At 34.4% G+C, this 15908-nt stretch overlaps 1 protein-coding gene across 1 annotated transcript in view; it reads right to left on the reverse strand.

Annotated features, from left to right (window-relative positions):
• Nucleotides 1-15908, reverse strand: part of DNAJC1 (DnaJ heat shock protein family (Hsp40) member C1) — a 188364-nt gene that overhangs the window by 81355 nt on the left and 91101 nt on the right. The window contains exon 8 of the mRNA XM_081556715.1: nucleotides 7045-7208. Coding sequence (XP_081412841.1) covers nucleotides 7045-7208 — 164 coding nt within the window. The remainder of the gene's footprint in view (nucleotides 1-7044; nucleotides 7209-15908) is intronic.

Here is a 15908-nt window from a genome sequence, read left to right on the forward strand (position 1 = left end):
CTATTGGACTTAAAAAAAATGACTATGACAAAGTTATGTCAGACAATTATAATCAGAAATAAGTTTTTACATTTCACTTTTCATCCAATATTCCTACCCTGAATATTTTCATCTTTCACTTATTGCTTCAAAGTGCTATCGGCACTGCCACTAATGAAAGCTATGGCAAATTCTGGGAGAAATTACCTGGGTTTGACCCTTTCAAGAGCTTAAAAACGTTAAGAAATTCCATAGATGGATTAATGCCTATTTACTTACACTGGTTGAGCCGTGTAAAATTCCTGATAATGAATGTTTTTTTCCTTAAAAAACAGCAATTGCATATGACTGAACTAAATATAGTACAGTCTTCCTGATAATCAAACATTTTTTCCAGAAACTTAGGGTTCTTATGAGAGTTAAATGAGCAACTTGATGTACAGTAGAACATGGGACAATATCTGATACAAGATGTAAAGGAAGATGATGATAATGATAAAATCCTCTCTCCATTATTTCATTTTACAGCAATATTTTATGAGAGCTTACAGACACGGTACTTAAAACTACTCTGAATATATACTGGACAAAACAAAAATGAGTTAGGGAGATTATCAGAGGAGCTCTTGAACCAAGTTAATCAACTTTCTTAATACAAACAACATAGAGGTCAACTGGGTCATATCTTTCTCTTCATTTGTTTTCCACTAATAAAAGGACAAAAGAAAAATTTAAATGTAGATGAAAACTTTGAAAATGACAGGAAGATCCAAAAGAAGGCTGGAATAAAAGGAAAACTTTATGTTTTAGAGTTTCTCAGTTTAAAAAATGTTTTAACATACATACTTTTATCTCTAAGTTAGAGAGATCAGATAATTTCACACTTTTTGTATGGTGTTAAGTAATAAGAAAATGAAAATCCATATCAGTTCAGTTCAGTTGCTCAGTCGTGTCCGACTCTTTGCGACCCCATGAACTGCAGCATGCCAGGCCTCTCTGTCCATCACCAACTCCCGGAGTCTACTCAAACCCATGTCCATCGAGTCAGTGATGCCATCCAACCATCTCATCCTCTGTCGTCCCCTTCTCCTCCTGCCCCCAATCCTACCCAGCATTAGGGTCTTTTCCAATGAGTCAGCTCTTTGCATGAGGTGCCCAAAGTATTGGAGTTTCAGCTTCAACATCAGTCCTTCCAATGAACACCCAGGACTGATCTCCTTTAGGATGGATTGATTGGATCTCCTTGCAGTCCAAGGGACTCTCAAGAGTCTTTTCCAACACCACAGTTCAAAAGCATCAATTCTGCGGCGCTCAGCTTTCTTCACCATCCAACTCTCACATCCATACATGACCACTGGAAAAACCATAGCCTTGACTAGACGGACCTTTGTTGGAAAAGTAATGTCTCTGCTTTTAAATATGCTATCTAGGTTGGCCATAACCTTCCTTCCAAGGAGTAAGCGTCTTTTAATTTCATGGCTGCAATCACCATCAGCAGTGATTCTGGAGCCCAAAAAAATAAACTCTGACACTGTTTCCACTGTTTCCCCATCTATTCCCCATGAAGTGATGGGACCAGATGCCATGATCTTAGTTTTCTGAACGTTGAGCTTTAAGCCAACTTTTTCACTCTCCTCTTTCACTTTCATCAAGAGGCTCTTTAGTTCTTCACTTTCTGCCATAAGGGTGGTGTCATCTAGTCCATATCATATAGGTAATAAACAGTGATGTTAAAACTAGAACTTAGGTCTTCAAATCTTAAGAATCCAGTATTTTGTCTCCCACTCTCCCTATTATTATGGTCTCACAGCAGAAGTGACCATGGTAAATTTCTTTGGACACCTGATCAATTCACCAAGTATCTACTGAGAGTATAATGTGTGCCCATTTCTATGGTCAGTTCAAAGAAACCATAGGTAAAAATTCTAATGAAAAAATAATACAAGCTTTGAAATAATGGACTTCAGGAAATGAAATGTTTTATCACACAGTTCTACACATAAAAAGCTCCTGTATGACTTCTTTTTAACTACTTACATATGCAGTGACCTTATTTACAAATGTCACTTTCTCAGGTATTAGGAGTTAGGGCTTTACATATAAATATTGGGGAACAAAACACATAACACAAAATACAGGAAACAAAATAGATGAAGTAAAGGGTCAAAGATCATTTTATTGTCTGGAGAGTCTCAATTGGAACTCATGCAAGACTGTAATAAGATGCATATTGAATACTATATATTATCCACAAAAGGAAGAACAAAAGAGGGTATGACATCAAGCCTACAGAAGAGAAATGGAAATTAAAAATTAATCCAAAAGAAAGCAAGAGAGGAAACAGATAAAGAGGGACAAGTAGAAAGTGAACCCAAAGATGATAAATTTGAATCCCAAAGTATTAGTAATTATAATTATACTAAATATAAATGAATTAAATGAACATTCCAAATTTCTAAAACTGTAAACTTAAATAATGAAAAAAATTTATAAAAACTGAAGGCAGTAACAGAAAGATACCGGAAAAACATCTATCTTTTAGAAATAAACATGAGTCAAAGAGGAATTCACAAGGAAAATTAGACTGTTTTGAACTGAATGAAATGAATACATGCCATCAAAATTGGTGGGATACAGCTAAACTACAAATATATAAATATATAAAAAATACAAACTAAAAAGTTCTACATTTAAATAATCCAGTGTTCAAAAGAAACTTATACTATTAATACTAAGAAGGAAGTTCTCTAATCGATGACCTAGCATCCACCTTAAGAAACTAGAAAAAGAGTATATTAAACCTCAAATAAGTAGAAGAAAAAATTAATAGCAGAAAATCAATGAAACCAAAAGTTGATTTCTAAAGAAAAATCAGTAAAATAGATGTACTTCTAGAGACCCTGGCCAAAAATAAAACAGAAGACACAAATGACCAATATGATAAACTAAAGCTATCACTACAGATATTAAAATGATAATAAAGGAATATTATAAAAAACTTATGCCAGTATACTCAACAACTTAGGTGAAATAATCAAACCCCTTCAAAGACACAAACTGCCAAAGCTACCTAAAGAAAAAAATAGATGCAATTCCACACAAACACTTGTAGAAAAAAGGAACACTTCCCAATGCATTCTATGAAGCCACTATCACCTGATATGAAGAGCACACAAAAATATTAAAATATAACAAAATTATAGACCAATCCCTCATGAAAGCTACTATGACTAATAATTGAGTGTAGCAAAGTTATAGGATAAAAGGTTAATATACAAAAATTAATAGTATTTCCATATACTCACATCAGAAACTGAAATTAAAAATATAATTTGGAATAGTGTAAAATATGAAATATTTAGGGATAAATTTGACCAAATATGTTCCTAAGAGAAATTAAAGAAGATGTAGATAAGAGATATACCGTGTGGCTCACAAGATTCAATATTTTTATGATGTCAGATTCTCCCAAAATTTATCTATAGATCAAGTCAACCACAATAAAAATTCCAACAGAATCTTTTGTACAAATTGACAACTTGAATCTAAATTTATTATAAAGAAATGCAAATAACTAGAATAGTCAATACAATCTTGAAAAGAAGAAAACAGTTGGAGGATTTCTACTATCTGATTTCTAGGCTTATTACATAGCTTATTATCAATACAAATTGTACTGGTGTAAATATAGATATACAGATTAACAGAACAGAATAGAGAGCCCAGTAATAAACCAACACATATATGGTCAATTATAATATTTTCAACAAAGGCCCCATGGCAACTGAATTCAAAAAGGATAATCTTTTAAACAAATAGAGCTGGAAGACTGGGTAGCTAAATAGTAAAATATAAATATATATATGTGTGTGTGTATATATATACACACACACCTGAATGCTCACCTCACACTATATACAAAAATTAACTTGAAATCTCACAGATCTAAATATAAGAGCTAAAACAGTGAAAATTCTAAATGGAAACATGGAAGAAACCCTAACTTTGGGTTTGGTAAAGATTTCTTATTTTTGTTGGTGTTGTTTAGTTGCTAAGTCGTGTCTGACTCTTTTGTGACTCCATGGATTGTAGCCCACCAGGCTCTTCTCTTCTGTCCATGGGATTTCTCAGGCAAGAATACTGGAGTGGGCTGCGATTTCCTTCTCCAGGGGATCTTCATGACCCAGGGACTAAACCTGTGTCTCCTGCATTGCAGGCAGTATCCTGCATTGTAGGCTGATTCTTTACTGACTGAGCCATCAGGGAAGCCCTAAAGATTTCTTAATTAGGACATTAAAAGAAATTAGTACAAAGGAAAATATTTAATAAACTGAACATCTGAATTTAAGACTTTTGCTCTTCAAAAGACACTATTACTAAAATAAAAAAGCAAATTATAAACAAGAAGATATCTGCAAAATACATAGGTGACAAAGGTGTTTTATATATAGAGAGAGAACTTTACACTCAATAATAAGACAATCATGGGCTGTAGATTTGAAGAGAGACTTCATAAAAGAAGATATTCTAATAGCAAATAAACAGATAAAAAGATGTTCAGCATTATTAACCATTAGAGAATTAAAAATTAGAATCACAATGAGATAGTCCTACACATCAACTAGAATGGCTAAAATTAAAACAGCACTAACACTAAAGGTTGGCCAAAATGTGGAGCAACTGCAACGCTTACACATTGCTAGTGGGAATGTAAAATTTACTACCACTCTGGAACACAGTTTGGCAACTTCATTTTACTACATGGCATTTACCCAAGGGAAATGAAGGCATAAGTCCACACAAACATGTATACAATAAATCTTCATAGAAGACTTATTTATAATGGCCAGAAACAAATAAAATTGCCATCAACTAATAAATAAATTTTAAAAACTGTAGTGTACCCATACACTAGAATATTACTCAGCACTAAAAAGAGAAAACTATAGAAATATGAACATGGATAAATCTCAAAATAGAGTATACACTATATGTTCCTATAGAAATAATATGTTATATCATGCAAACTAACCCACTATGCATTATTCAGTTCAGTTCAGTTCAGTCACTCAGTCGTGTCCAACTCTTTGTGACCCCATGGACTGCAGCAAGCCAGTCTTCCCTGTCCTGGATTATTATTCAATATAATGGATTATTATTCAGTGATTAAAAAGAAAAACTACTGATACACTCAAACAGTTGGAGGGATTTTAAGAGTATATTATGAATTTGGAGGGATTTTAAGGGCAATTATGAATTAAAAAAAAAAGTCAATCTGAGCACCTAAATCTATAAAGTGAATATTAACAGAATAAAGGGATAAGCAGACAGCAATGCAATACAGTCATACTGGGAAACATTAATACTCTACTTGTATCAATGGGTAGATCATCCAGACAGAAAATCAATAAAGAAACATTAGCCTTTATGACATGTTAGACCAGATTGAATTAATAAACATAGACAGGACATTCCATCAAAAAGCAGCAGATATACATTCTTCTCAAGTACACGTGGATCTCCACAACAGATCATACGTTAGTCCACGAAACAACTCTTGAATTTAAGACTGAAATCAAATCATATTCGTTTCCTACTACATTGGTATTGACATTAGAAATCAATTACAAGAAGAAAACAAATGCCACACATGTATGATGGTTTAGTGTAAGATCATCTGAATAGATGTATTTGATAGAACTGGACAAAAACTTTCATTTATGGTAAAAACTCTCAACAAAGTTGTTATAGAGGGAATACACCAAAACACAATAAAGGCTATATGTGACAAGCCCAAAGCTAACATCATACTCAACACATGAAAAGATGCTCAACATCACTAATCAACAAGGAAATACAAATCAAAACCACGATAAGATATCATCTCTCACTAGTTAGAATGGCTATTATCAAAAATACAAGAAATAACAAGTGTTGGCAGAGATATGAAGAAAAGGGAAAGCTTGTGCACTGTTGATGGAAATGTATATTGGTCCAACCACTGTGGAAAACAGTATCAAGTTTCCTCCAAAAATTAAAAATAGAACTACCAAATGATCTAGAAGTTCCACTTCTGGGTATTTATCTGAAGAAAGTGAAAACACTAATCTGAAAAGATATATGCACCTCAATGTTTGTTGAAGACTGTTTATGATAGCCAAGATATGGAAAGTACTGAAGTGTCCACTGATGGTTGAATGGATATAGAAAATGTGACACACACATACACAGACACACACAGGAATATTATTCAGCCATAAAAATAAGGAAATCTTGCCATTTGTGACAATATGGATGGACCTTGACAGCATTATACTAAGTAAAAAAAATCATATAGAGAAAGACAAATACCAGATGATCTCACTTTTCTAGAAGAATCTTAACAAAAACAAAACCCCAAAAAACTAGTAAGCTTAAGAAAATGAGAACAGACTGTTTTTTAAAAGAGGTGGGGCTGTGGCAGTGAGGAGTAGATGAAATGGATGAGAGCGTATAAATAAGTAAGTCATAGGAATGCAATAGCACAGTGACTATACTTAATAATAGTGTACTGCATATCTGAAAGTTGCTAGGAGAGTAAATATTAAAAGTTTACCAAAAAAATTTTGTAAACATGTATGGTGATGGATGTTAACTACACTTACTGTGGTGGACTTGACCCAGTGTTGGCAAGAATGTAAAGTAACTAAAGTTTTCAATCCTGCTGCTGAGCTAGAAATTGATACAGACATTAAATATATATATATATATAAGAATTATTTACTTGTTGACCCTGTAACTTAATACACTAGTGTACAAAGGTTTTAACTTGGTTTGCCATGAGATAGTTTACTGAGCTCTATATCTATTAATACATTTTATGTACTTCTAAGTATGTATTTACTCAATTAAAGCAAAATTCAAAAAACTTACCTGTTTTGGGAATTCCCTGGTGATCCAGTGGCTCAGACTTCATGCTCTCAATGCAGGTGGCTTGAGTTGGATCCATGGTCAAGAAACTAGATCCCACAGGCCGTGACTAAGACCCAACACGGACAAATAAATATACATATATTTTAAATTTACCTGTTTTTTCTGTGTTCTGTTCCTGTTTTCTAACCAGTCATCCATTTGTTCCTCAATTTCTTCTATAGAAGTTCCATGATCATAAGATTGAATATATGTACTTTCTAAAGGCGTATATACGGGAAATTCAGGTTTTGGTTTTTTTATTTTAACTTTCTTCTGTTCTAAAAAAAGTTTAAAAGCACAAATTAAAAAAATAATAAAAAGAACTAAAATTTTATTCATAGACCTTATATTGAAATAACATAATATGTATTGTTCTTTCATAAAAATAGAATTACTTTACTTATATCAACTTTAAGTTTTATTGTGCATTATCCATGGCATTGTTTTAAAATAAAACTCATAGATGTTGATGGCAGATGATTATTATATAATCCCCATATCAATTTATATGTATCTTTGGTTTTCAAAGTATTGTTCATGAAACACTTCATTTAGCCATAGTGAAAAGAGCCTGGGCATTAGTGTTTTAATCCTACCTTTACTACCTAAGAGTTGCATAATACAGGGCAAGTAACTTAACCCTTAGAACAAGTGTCCATTTTCATTCTGTAAAAGGGAGTTAAATCTAACCTCATAGGGACTTCCCTGGTGGTCGAGTGGCTAAGACGTCGTGTTCCCTATGGGCCTGGGTTCAATCCCTGGTCAGGGAACTAGATCCCATATGCTGCAACTAAAAGATCTTGCATACTGCAACTAAGGGTTTACATGCTGCAATGAAGACTGAAGATCCTATGTGCTGCAACTAAGACCTGGTGCAGCCAAAATAAATAATAAATATTAAAAAAAAATCTAACCTCATAAAGTTGACGTGAGGAAAATTATATATCCCCTAACACATTACTTGGCAGAAAACTAGCTCTTAAGGGTGTACATTCATCTTTTCAATATTTTACAAATGCAAAATATAATCTGGCAGCATCAAGGGTAGTTATCAATAGATGATTATCAGTTTATCAACTGGCCTCTCCATTAAATCCCTTTTTGATTAGCGTTGACACTGAGAAGCAACTCTACTCTTAATCACTACTGTCAAACTCACCCATCCTTAGAACCATATCTTCTCCATCCTCTGTGTATGTGTATGTATATGTGTTTACATGCACTATAATACCAACATAATGAAATTAATACGATATTGGCATATGAAGAGACAAATTCCTAGAACAGATCAGAGAATTCATAAATATTTCAGTTCAGTGGAAGAAGGATTTAATAAATGTTGCTGGCACAAATGAATATCAATTTGAAAGAAAAGTAGACACAACCTTACAATGTATTTCAAAAATAAATTACAGTTGCATAAGAGACTTAAATTTAAAAACCAAAACAATAAAAATATTGAAAAAGAAACCTAAAATACTGACTATACTATTTAAAGGAAGCAGAAATCTTAACTAAGACTGAAAACCAGATGCTACAAAGATAAAAGACAGAATAAACAAATCAAGAGAGAAATAACAGATTTGGGAAGATAATCTACAATTCAGAGTACAAACAGAAGATATGCATATATAGAATACATAAAGAGATCTTATAACCTGACAGGATAAGCAGCCTAATAGAAAAAAATGGCCAAAAATAATGTGTATTAAGAATACAGTGTTATGGGAACAGTTCTACTTTAAAAGGTTGCTACCATATCTAGAAATTCCATGGTATTGAGTACCATATTTTATCCCATACTGCATCAGTACCTGTGTATGTCCAAGCTTTTCAAATGGTGACTTAAAAAAAACCCTGATACCGTAAAAGGAAAGTAGTAACTTAAATGACATATGAGGCTAATTTAAAGGTATAAAAATATAACTCAAAATGGATCAATGACCTAAGTGTAAGATCTAAAACTCTGATTTCTTTGATATGACACCAAAGTCACAGACAATGAAAAAAATAGACAAATTAGACTTCATGAAAATTTTAAAATTTTGTGCATCAAAAGATGTCAACAGAGTAAAAAGGCAACCCATATAATGAGAGAAAATATTTGTAAATCATATATTGGATAAGGGATTATATACTGAATATACAGAAAACTCCTAAAACTCAACAAACAATCTGATTCAAAATTGGGTACAGGACTTGAATAGTCATTTCTCCAAAGAAACACTTATTAGGATAGCTACAAGAAACACACACACACACACACACACCAACCAGAAAATAAAAACCACTGGCAAGGATATGGAGAAATTGGAACTTTGTACACTGTTGGTAAGAATGTAAAATTGTACAGTGCTATGGAAAATAGTATAGTGGTTCCTAAAAAAAAGTAAAGATAGAATTGTCATATGATCCAGCAATTCCACTTCTGGATATATATCCAAAAGAACTGAAACCAGGGGTTCAAAGACATAGTTGTTCACCCAAGTTCACAGCAGAATTATTCACAATAGCTAAAAATTGGAAGCAACCCAAGTGTTTAATGACAAATGAATGGATAAACAAAATGTGGTATATACGTACAACAGAATATTATATAAGGTACAGAGTTTTTATTTGGTCTTGTTTCCAAATGTACTGGAGTTAGTGATTTGTTTGTTATATTACCTTTTCATAAGTTATGTCAGAAAGGAATCTCCCATCCATGAGCATCCTATATCATCAAAGGAAAAATGTTCTAACCCATTGGGATTACATCTGCCCTATCTCCTTTGTCCTCTTTTCCATCAGTCCCTGAATCAACTTAAAAATAAGCACTAGCATCTCCTTTCCTCATAAGCCTGAGTTTTCTATAGAAATCTGTCTTCCATTACCTTAGGGAAGGTGAATGTTTTCCCGTCCTGCCACCCTAAAGAGGCAAATTCTGTCTACCATGTTCTTACTGTCCCCTTGGCACCTCTACTTGGGCCCATCACTGGGGTATGGGGTGGGGACTACAAAGCCAGAAGAAAAACATAATGTCTGGAAGAATTATTTCTTCAGATAAAAAAGAAACACTTCTTAAAAAAGAAGGATTTTGATTACTTGATTTTGCTTTTGTTCTTAACTCATATAAGTACAGAGGGAAAAAAAGGGAAATATTGAGTTTTCTTTCCACCCTTGATCCCCTCTGTCTAAATTTTAACCTTTCAATCAATTTCTTTATAGAATTACTCATTTTTTTTTCCATTCACAATATGGGTTTTCATTATAGTATTTAGAACTCACATCTATTGACTTAGATTAAAACTCAGAATGCATAAAATATTAACACTGGAAAAAACCTTATATCAATACATATTCAATTGATTTACAGCAAACACATAAAGTTGATTAAAAGTTTGTAGTAAAGAAAATGCTCAAAAATTTTCAAATAGATCACATTTTTTCCCATTAAGACTTCCTTAAAGAAAGATACACATTTAAGACATTACCCTTTTCAGACTTCCCCCTCTAAAACACCATTTTAGTAAGACTACCACACCCCGCTCGGTGTAACTCTGGTGTAGCCCTCAGAGGACACTGCACAGTCTCAGCAGTAAAGCAGAAGACTTGAGGGCAGATTAGCAATTAGGTCATGAAAAACAGGCAGCATAAAGTAGCTATTGCTAATCTGCATGAGATGCATTTACTCAATTAAGCAGATGGAAATGTTATTATGAACTCAGTATTCCAGTGATGGTCTTTAAAATTAAGAAGGATGGGGGCAAATGAAATGCACACTGGGGGATTTGGGGCCTTTATGTATTAGTTCTAAAGTATACAATGTAGAACACTGTAATGAAGTTAACAAAATTAATTAAAAGATTCTTTGCATGTAACCATGAGAGACTACATTTAAAAATACATGACAGTTTTTGACATTATTAACAGCAATGTGACTGTTCTTTAACTTTGTTAATGTTGATACCTTCACCTTTGCTATTAATAAATTTATTACTGAACTGATACCAAAACATGAGCAACAGAAGTCTTATTACTCAGAGCTTAGGATAAGTATTGTTTTTAATAAGCTTTCTGGCATTTAGTTTCATCATTTTCAGTTTGAAGAAACCATAACCTGGTAATGAATTTTCAAAGTTTTTTTTAAATTAATTAATTTATTTTATTTGGAGGCTAATTACTTTACAATATTGTAGTGGTTTTTGCCATACATTGACATGAATCAGACATGGGGAATTTTCAAACCTTTCAGAAGACTATCACACATTTTTGCTGGCATACAGATATTCACCTATTTTAAAATTATGTTTCTTTACATAATATTTTAATTAAACAATAACAGATTACTATAACAAATGTCCATTGTATCACTTATATGTTGTATCTAAAAATGATACAAATGAACTTTTTTACAAAACAGAAATAGACTCACAGAGAAAGAAAACAAACTTATGGTTACCACAGGGGAAAAAAGAGGAGGGATAAATTTGGTCTTTAAGATGAACATATATATATATATATATATATATATATATATATACACACCATTACATATAAGGTAGATAGCCAACAACGACCTACCGTATGACACAAGGGACTATATTAAATACCTTCCAATAAACTATAATGGAAAAGAATCTGAAAGAGTATATATTATAGCTGAATCACTCTGCTGCATACCTGAAACACTGTAAATCAACTTTACTTCAATTAAAAAAGTTTAAAAAGAGAGCATTATTAAATCTGCATGAGAACTGCTATCAAATTCTCAGGGAGAACAAAAGTCTTTGAACAATTCTGGAAAAACAGTCATGAAAACATGACTATGAAAGCAATGAAATTAGTGTATTCAAACTGCCTCCACAGGTAAATTTTGGTTTAGTTTGACATTTTTCTCTTTTCCTGCAAATGTGGATTCCCTTCACCTCCACTTTTTGACTAGTCTTAAAAGGCTTAGAAAAATTTTATGTAACAACTTTACTTAAAAATAGCAATTATATGAAAGTTACAAAGTTTCATTTATTCATTGATTTATTTAATTAAAACTGTTTCAACAATTGCTATAATAGCAACTTATGTTTCAATCTTTGGTTTTGTTATTCAGTCACTAAGTAGTGTCCAATTCTTTGCCACCCCATGGACTGCAGCATACCAGGTTTCCCTGTCCTTCGCTATCTCCTGGAGTTTGCTCAGACACATGTCCATTGAGTCAGGGGTGCCATCCAACCATCTCATCCTATGTCACCCCTTCTACTCTTGCCCTCAGTGTTTCCCAGCATCAGGGTCTTTTCCAATGAGTCGGCTCTTTGCATCAGGTGGCCAAAGCACTGGAGCTTCAGCTTCAGCATCAGTCCTTCCAATAAATATTCAGAACTGATTTCCTTTAGGATTGACTGGTTTGATTTCCTTTCTGTCCAAGGGACTCTCAAGAGTCTTCTCCAACACCACAGTTCGAAAGCATCAATTCTTCAGCACTCAGTCTTCTTTATAGTCCAACTCCCACAACCACACGTGACTACTGGAAAAACCATAGCTTTGACTATATGGACCTTTACTGGTAAAGTGATGTCGCTGCTTTTTAATACGCTATCTGGGTTTGTCATAGCTTTTCTTCCAAGGAGCAACGTCTTTTAATTTTGTGGTTGCAGTCACCATCCACAGTGATTTTGGAGCCCAAGAAAATAAAGACTGTCCCTGTTTCCACTTTTCACCCATCTATTTCCCATGAAATGATGGGACCAGAAGCTATGATCTTAGTTTTTTGAATGTTGAGTTTTAAGCCAGCTTTTTCACTCTTCTCTTTCATTAAGAGGCTCTCTAATTCCTCTTCATTTTCTGCTATTAAAGTGGTATCATATGCATATCTGAGGTTGCTGATACTTCTCCTGGCAATCTTAATTCCAGCTTGTGTTTCACTCAGCCCGGCATTTTGCATGATGTACTCTGCATATAAGTTAAATAAGCAGGGTGACAATATACAGCCTTGACATACTCCTTTCCCAATTTTGAACCAGTCCATTGTTCTATGTCCGGTTCTTAACTGCTGCCTCGTCCTGCATGCAGGTTTCTCTGGAGACAGGTATGGTGGTCTGGTATTCCCATCTCTTTTAAGAATTTTCCACAGTTTGTTGTGATCTACACAGTCAAAGTCTCTGACATATCAAATAAAGCAGAAGTAAATTTTGGGGGGGGAATTCTCTTGCTTTTTCTATGATCCAACAGATGTTGGCAATTTGACCTCTGATTCCTCTACCTTTTGTAAATCCAGCTTCATTTCTGGATATATTAATATAGCAGTAATAATCATTTGTCCACCCTTACTCTCCAAAACACACATCAGTCAATCTTAATATGTAATCCTCTAGCATCCTACATTTCCCCCTCTTAAACAGAGTCTGCTTTAAACAGTTATACAGTTTACCTGAATATTATACTGTATTTGTGAAACTTTGTTTTTTTTTAATTTTTATTGGGATATAGTTGATTTAAAAGGTTGTGTTAGCTTCTGCTGTATAGCAAGGTGAATCAGTTATACATATATACATATACCCACTCTTATAGACTTTTTTCCTATTACAGAGTATTGAGAAGAGTTCCCTGTGCCATACAGTAGGTCATTATTAGTTATCTATATTTTATATATAGTACTGTGTATATGTCAATCCTAGTCTCCTACTTAACTCTCCCCCTTCTCCCTTGGTAACCATAAGTTTGTTTTCTGCATCATTAATATTAATACTCATTAATATTCATGGTTACATTAATTCATCTATTTAGTCATTCATCCATTTATTAAACATTTACTATGTGCCAGGATGCTATATTAAATGCTGCAGACACAAAGATGATAAAGAAAGTCCCTGTTCTAAAGCTGCCCAGACACCTGAAGGTTGTAGAGGGTAAAACTGGTCCCCTAAACATGACTGTGTTCTGATGCCCAGAACCTGCGAATATTTTACCTTACATGGCAAAAGAGACTTTGCAGATGGGACTAAACTTGAGCACCTTAAGATAGGAGAGACTATCCTGAATTATCCAAGTTGGTCCAGTTTAATCACAAGTCCTTAAAAGCAGAGAACTTCTCCCCGTTATGATCAGACAGAAATGTGACTACAGAATAATCAGAGATGCAACATTGCTAGCTCTTGGGGAAGAGGAAGGGGGCCATGATCCAAGGAACGTGGGGGCCTCGAGAAGCTGGGAAAGGAATCAGCCTTGTGTGATAACCTTGACTTTAGCCCAGTGAGACTCATGTCTGACTTCTGACCCACATAACTGTATGATAATGCATTTGTATTTAAGCCACTAGATCTGTGGCCATTTGTTACAGCAACAGTAGAAAACTAACACTGGGATCATCTAGTCCCACATGGTTTTTTGACAGATAAGGAAACGAAAATAAAATCCTCAAAGTCACACATTTAGGTAGTGGCAATGGACTCTGGTTTTGGAGACAACATAATCCTTTTTTCTCAAACTATGGTTGGTGTTTAGGTAAAGGCAGAAAGCTAGACTTTCACTTTATGAAGGATAATTACCATAGCTATTTTTCTATACATTGCAAGTGTGAATTGCATGGGAATACTAATAACACAGTTGCTCTTTTCCAGCTTCATTTGGCTAAATGACTTCTGTGGGCTGCATGAATAGCTAAGACATGCAAGTGAAGTCGCTCAGTCATGTCTGATTCTTTGCAATCCCATGGACTGTAGCCTACCAGGCTCCTCCATCCATGGGATTTTCCAGGCAAGAGTACGGGAGTGGGCTGCCATTTTCCTGCGTATTTATATACATTTGTAAGTGTGAAGTGACTATTAAGAATGTTTGTACAGTTTTCTGTGCCCACATTAGTCCATATCACTTCTCTAGGAATCTAGGTAGCTGGAGGGGAATGAAGTTTGAACCAAGAACATTCATATTGAAATTAAAAATAAAAAGAAGACTTCCCCTCCATGAATTCAATCAACAATTACCTATTAAGCACCTACTGTGTGCCAGGGATTCTATAAGGTCCTTAGTCATAACATTGAAGAAAATAGATAAAATCCTTACTCTCATGAAGCTTACTTTCTATTGGGAGGACCAGATGGTAAACAAAATTAATTTATAAATTAATGTTAAGTAGTATTAAATGCTCTGGATAAAAATAAAACCATGTTAAAAAAAATAAAACATTATAAAAGGAAGAATGTGTGGGAAGGATGTAGATATAGAAAACTGGAATGACCAGGGCTGGGAAAATGCCTTCTTTAACAGTATGCTCAACTCTTCCTAAAATCAACAAGAACTGTCTCTAGTGTTTGGTGGAAGTCATCAACATATTGATACTTTAGTCAAGGTTTTTCATGTTGTATAACAATAATACAAATGAAATAAAGACTTTCAAAACAAAAATCATTGACATTTTCAGGCTTACAGCAAGTTGGTGATCAGCACTAAATATTAATGACAACTGCAGCACTGGAGCGGAGAAGGCAATGGCACCCCACTCCAGTACTCTTGCCTGGAAAATCCCATGGGTGGAGGAGCCTGGTAGGCTACAGTCCATGGGGTCGCACAGAGTCAGACACGACTGAAGCGACTTAGCAGCAGCAGCAGCAGCAGCACTGGAGTGTTTAAGGACTTTCTAGATTTTAGATGCCACCCAGATTAAAGGGGGCTTTCCTGGTGGCTCAGATGGTGAAGAATATGCCTGCACTGCAGGAGACCCAGGTTCACTCCCTAGGTCAGGAAGATCCCCTGGAAAAGGGAATGGCTACCCACTCCAGTATTCTTGCCTGGAGAATTCCATGAACAAGGAACCTGGTGGGCTATGGTCCATGGGGTTGCAGAGAGTCAGACACGACTGAGCAACTAAGCACACAAACATACAGATGAAAGGAACTATATGACCCCATGATAATTTTATCCCTCCTTCTGATACTGAGTTGTGGGTGGTTCAGAAATTACTAATATAGTATTTTGCACATGTAGTACATTAAGTGCAAGTAAGTCTA

Source organism: Giraffa tippelskirchi, chromosome 13 (assembly GCF_054371585.1).
Source record: "Giraffa tippelskirchi isolate mGirTip1 chromosome 13, T2T-mGirTip1v1.2.pri, whole genome shotgun sequence".
Lineage (NCBI taxonomy): Eukaryota > Metazoa > Chordata > Mammalia > Artiodactyla > Giraffidae > Giraffa > Giraffa tippelskirchi.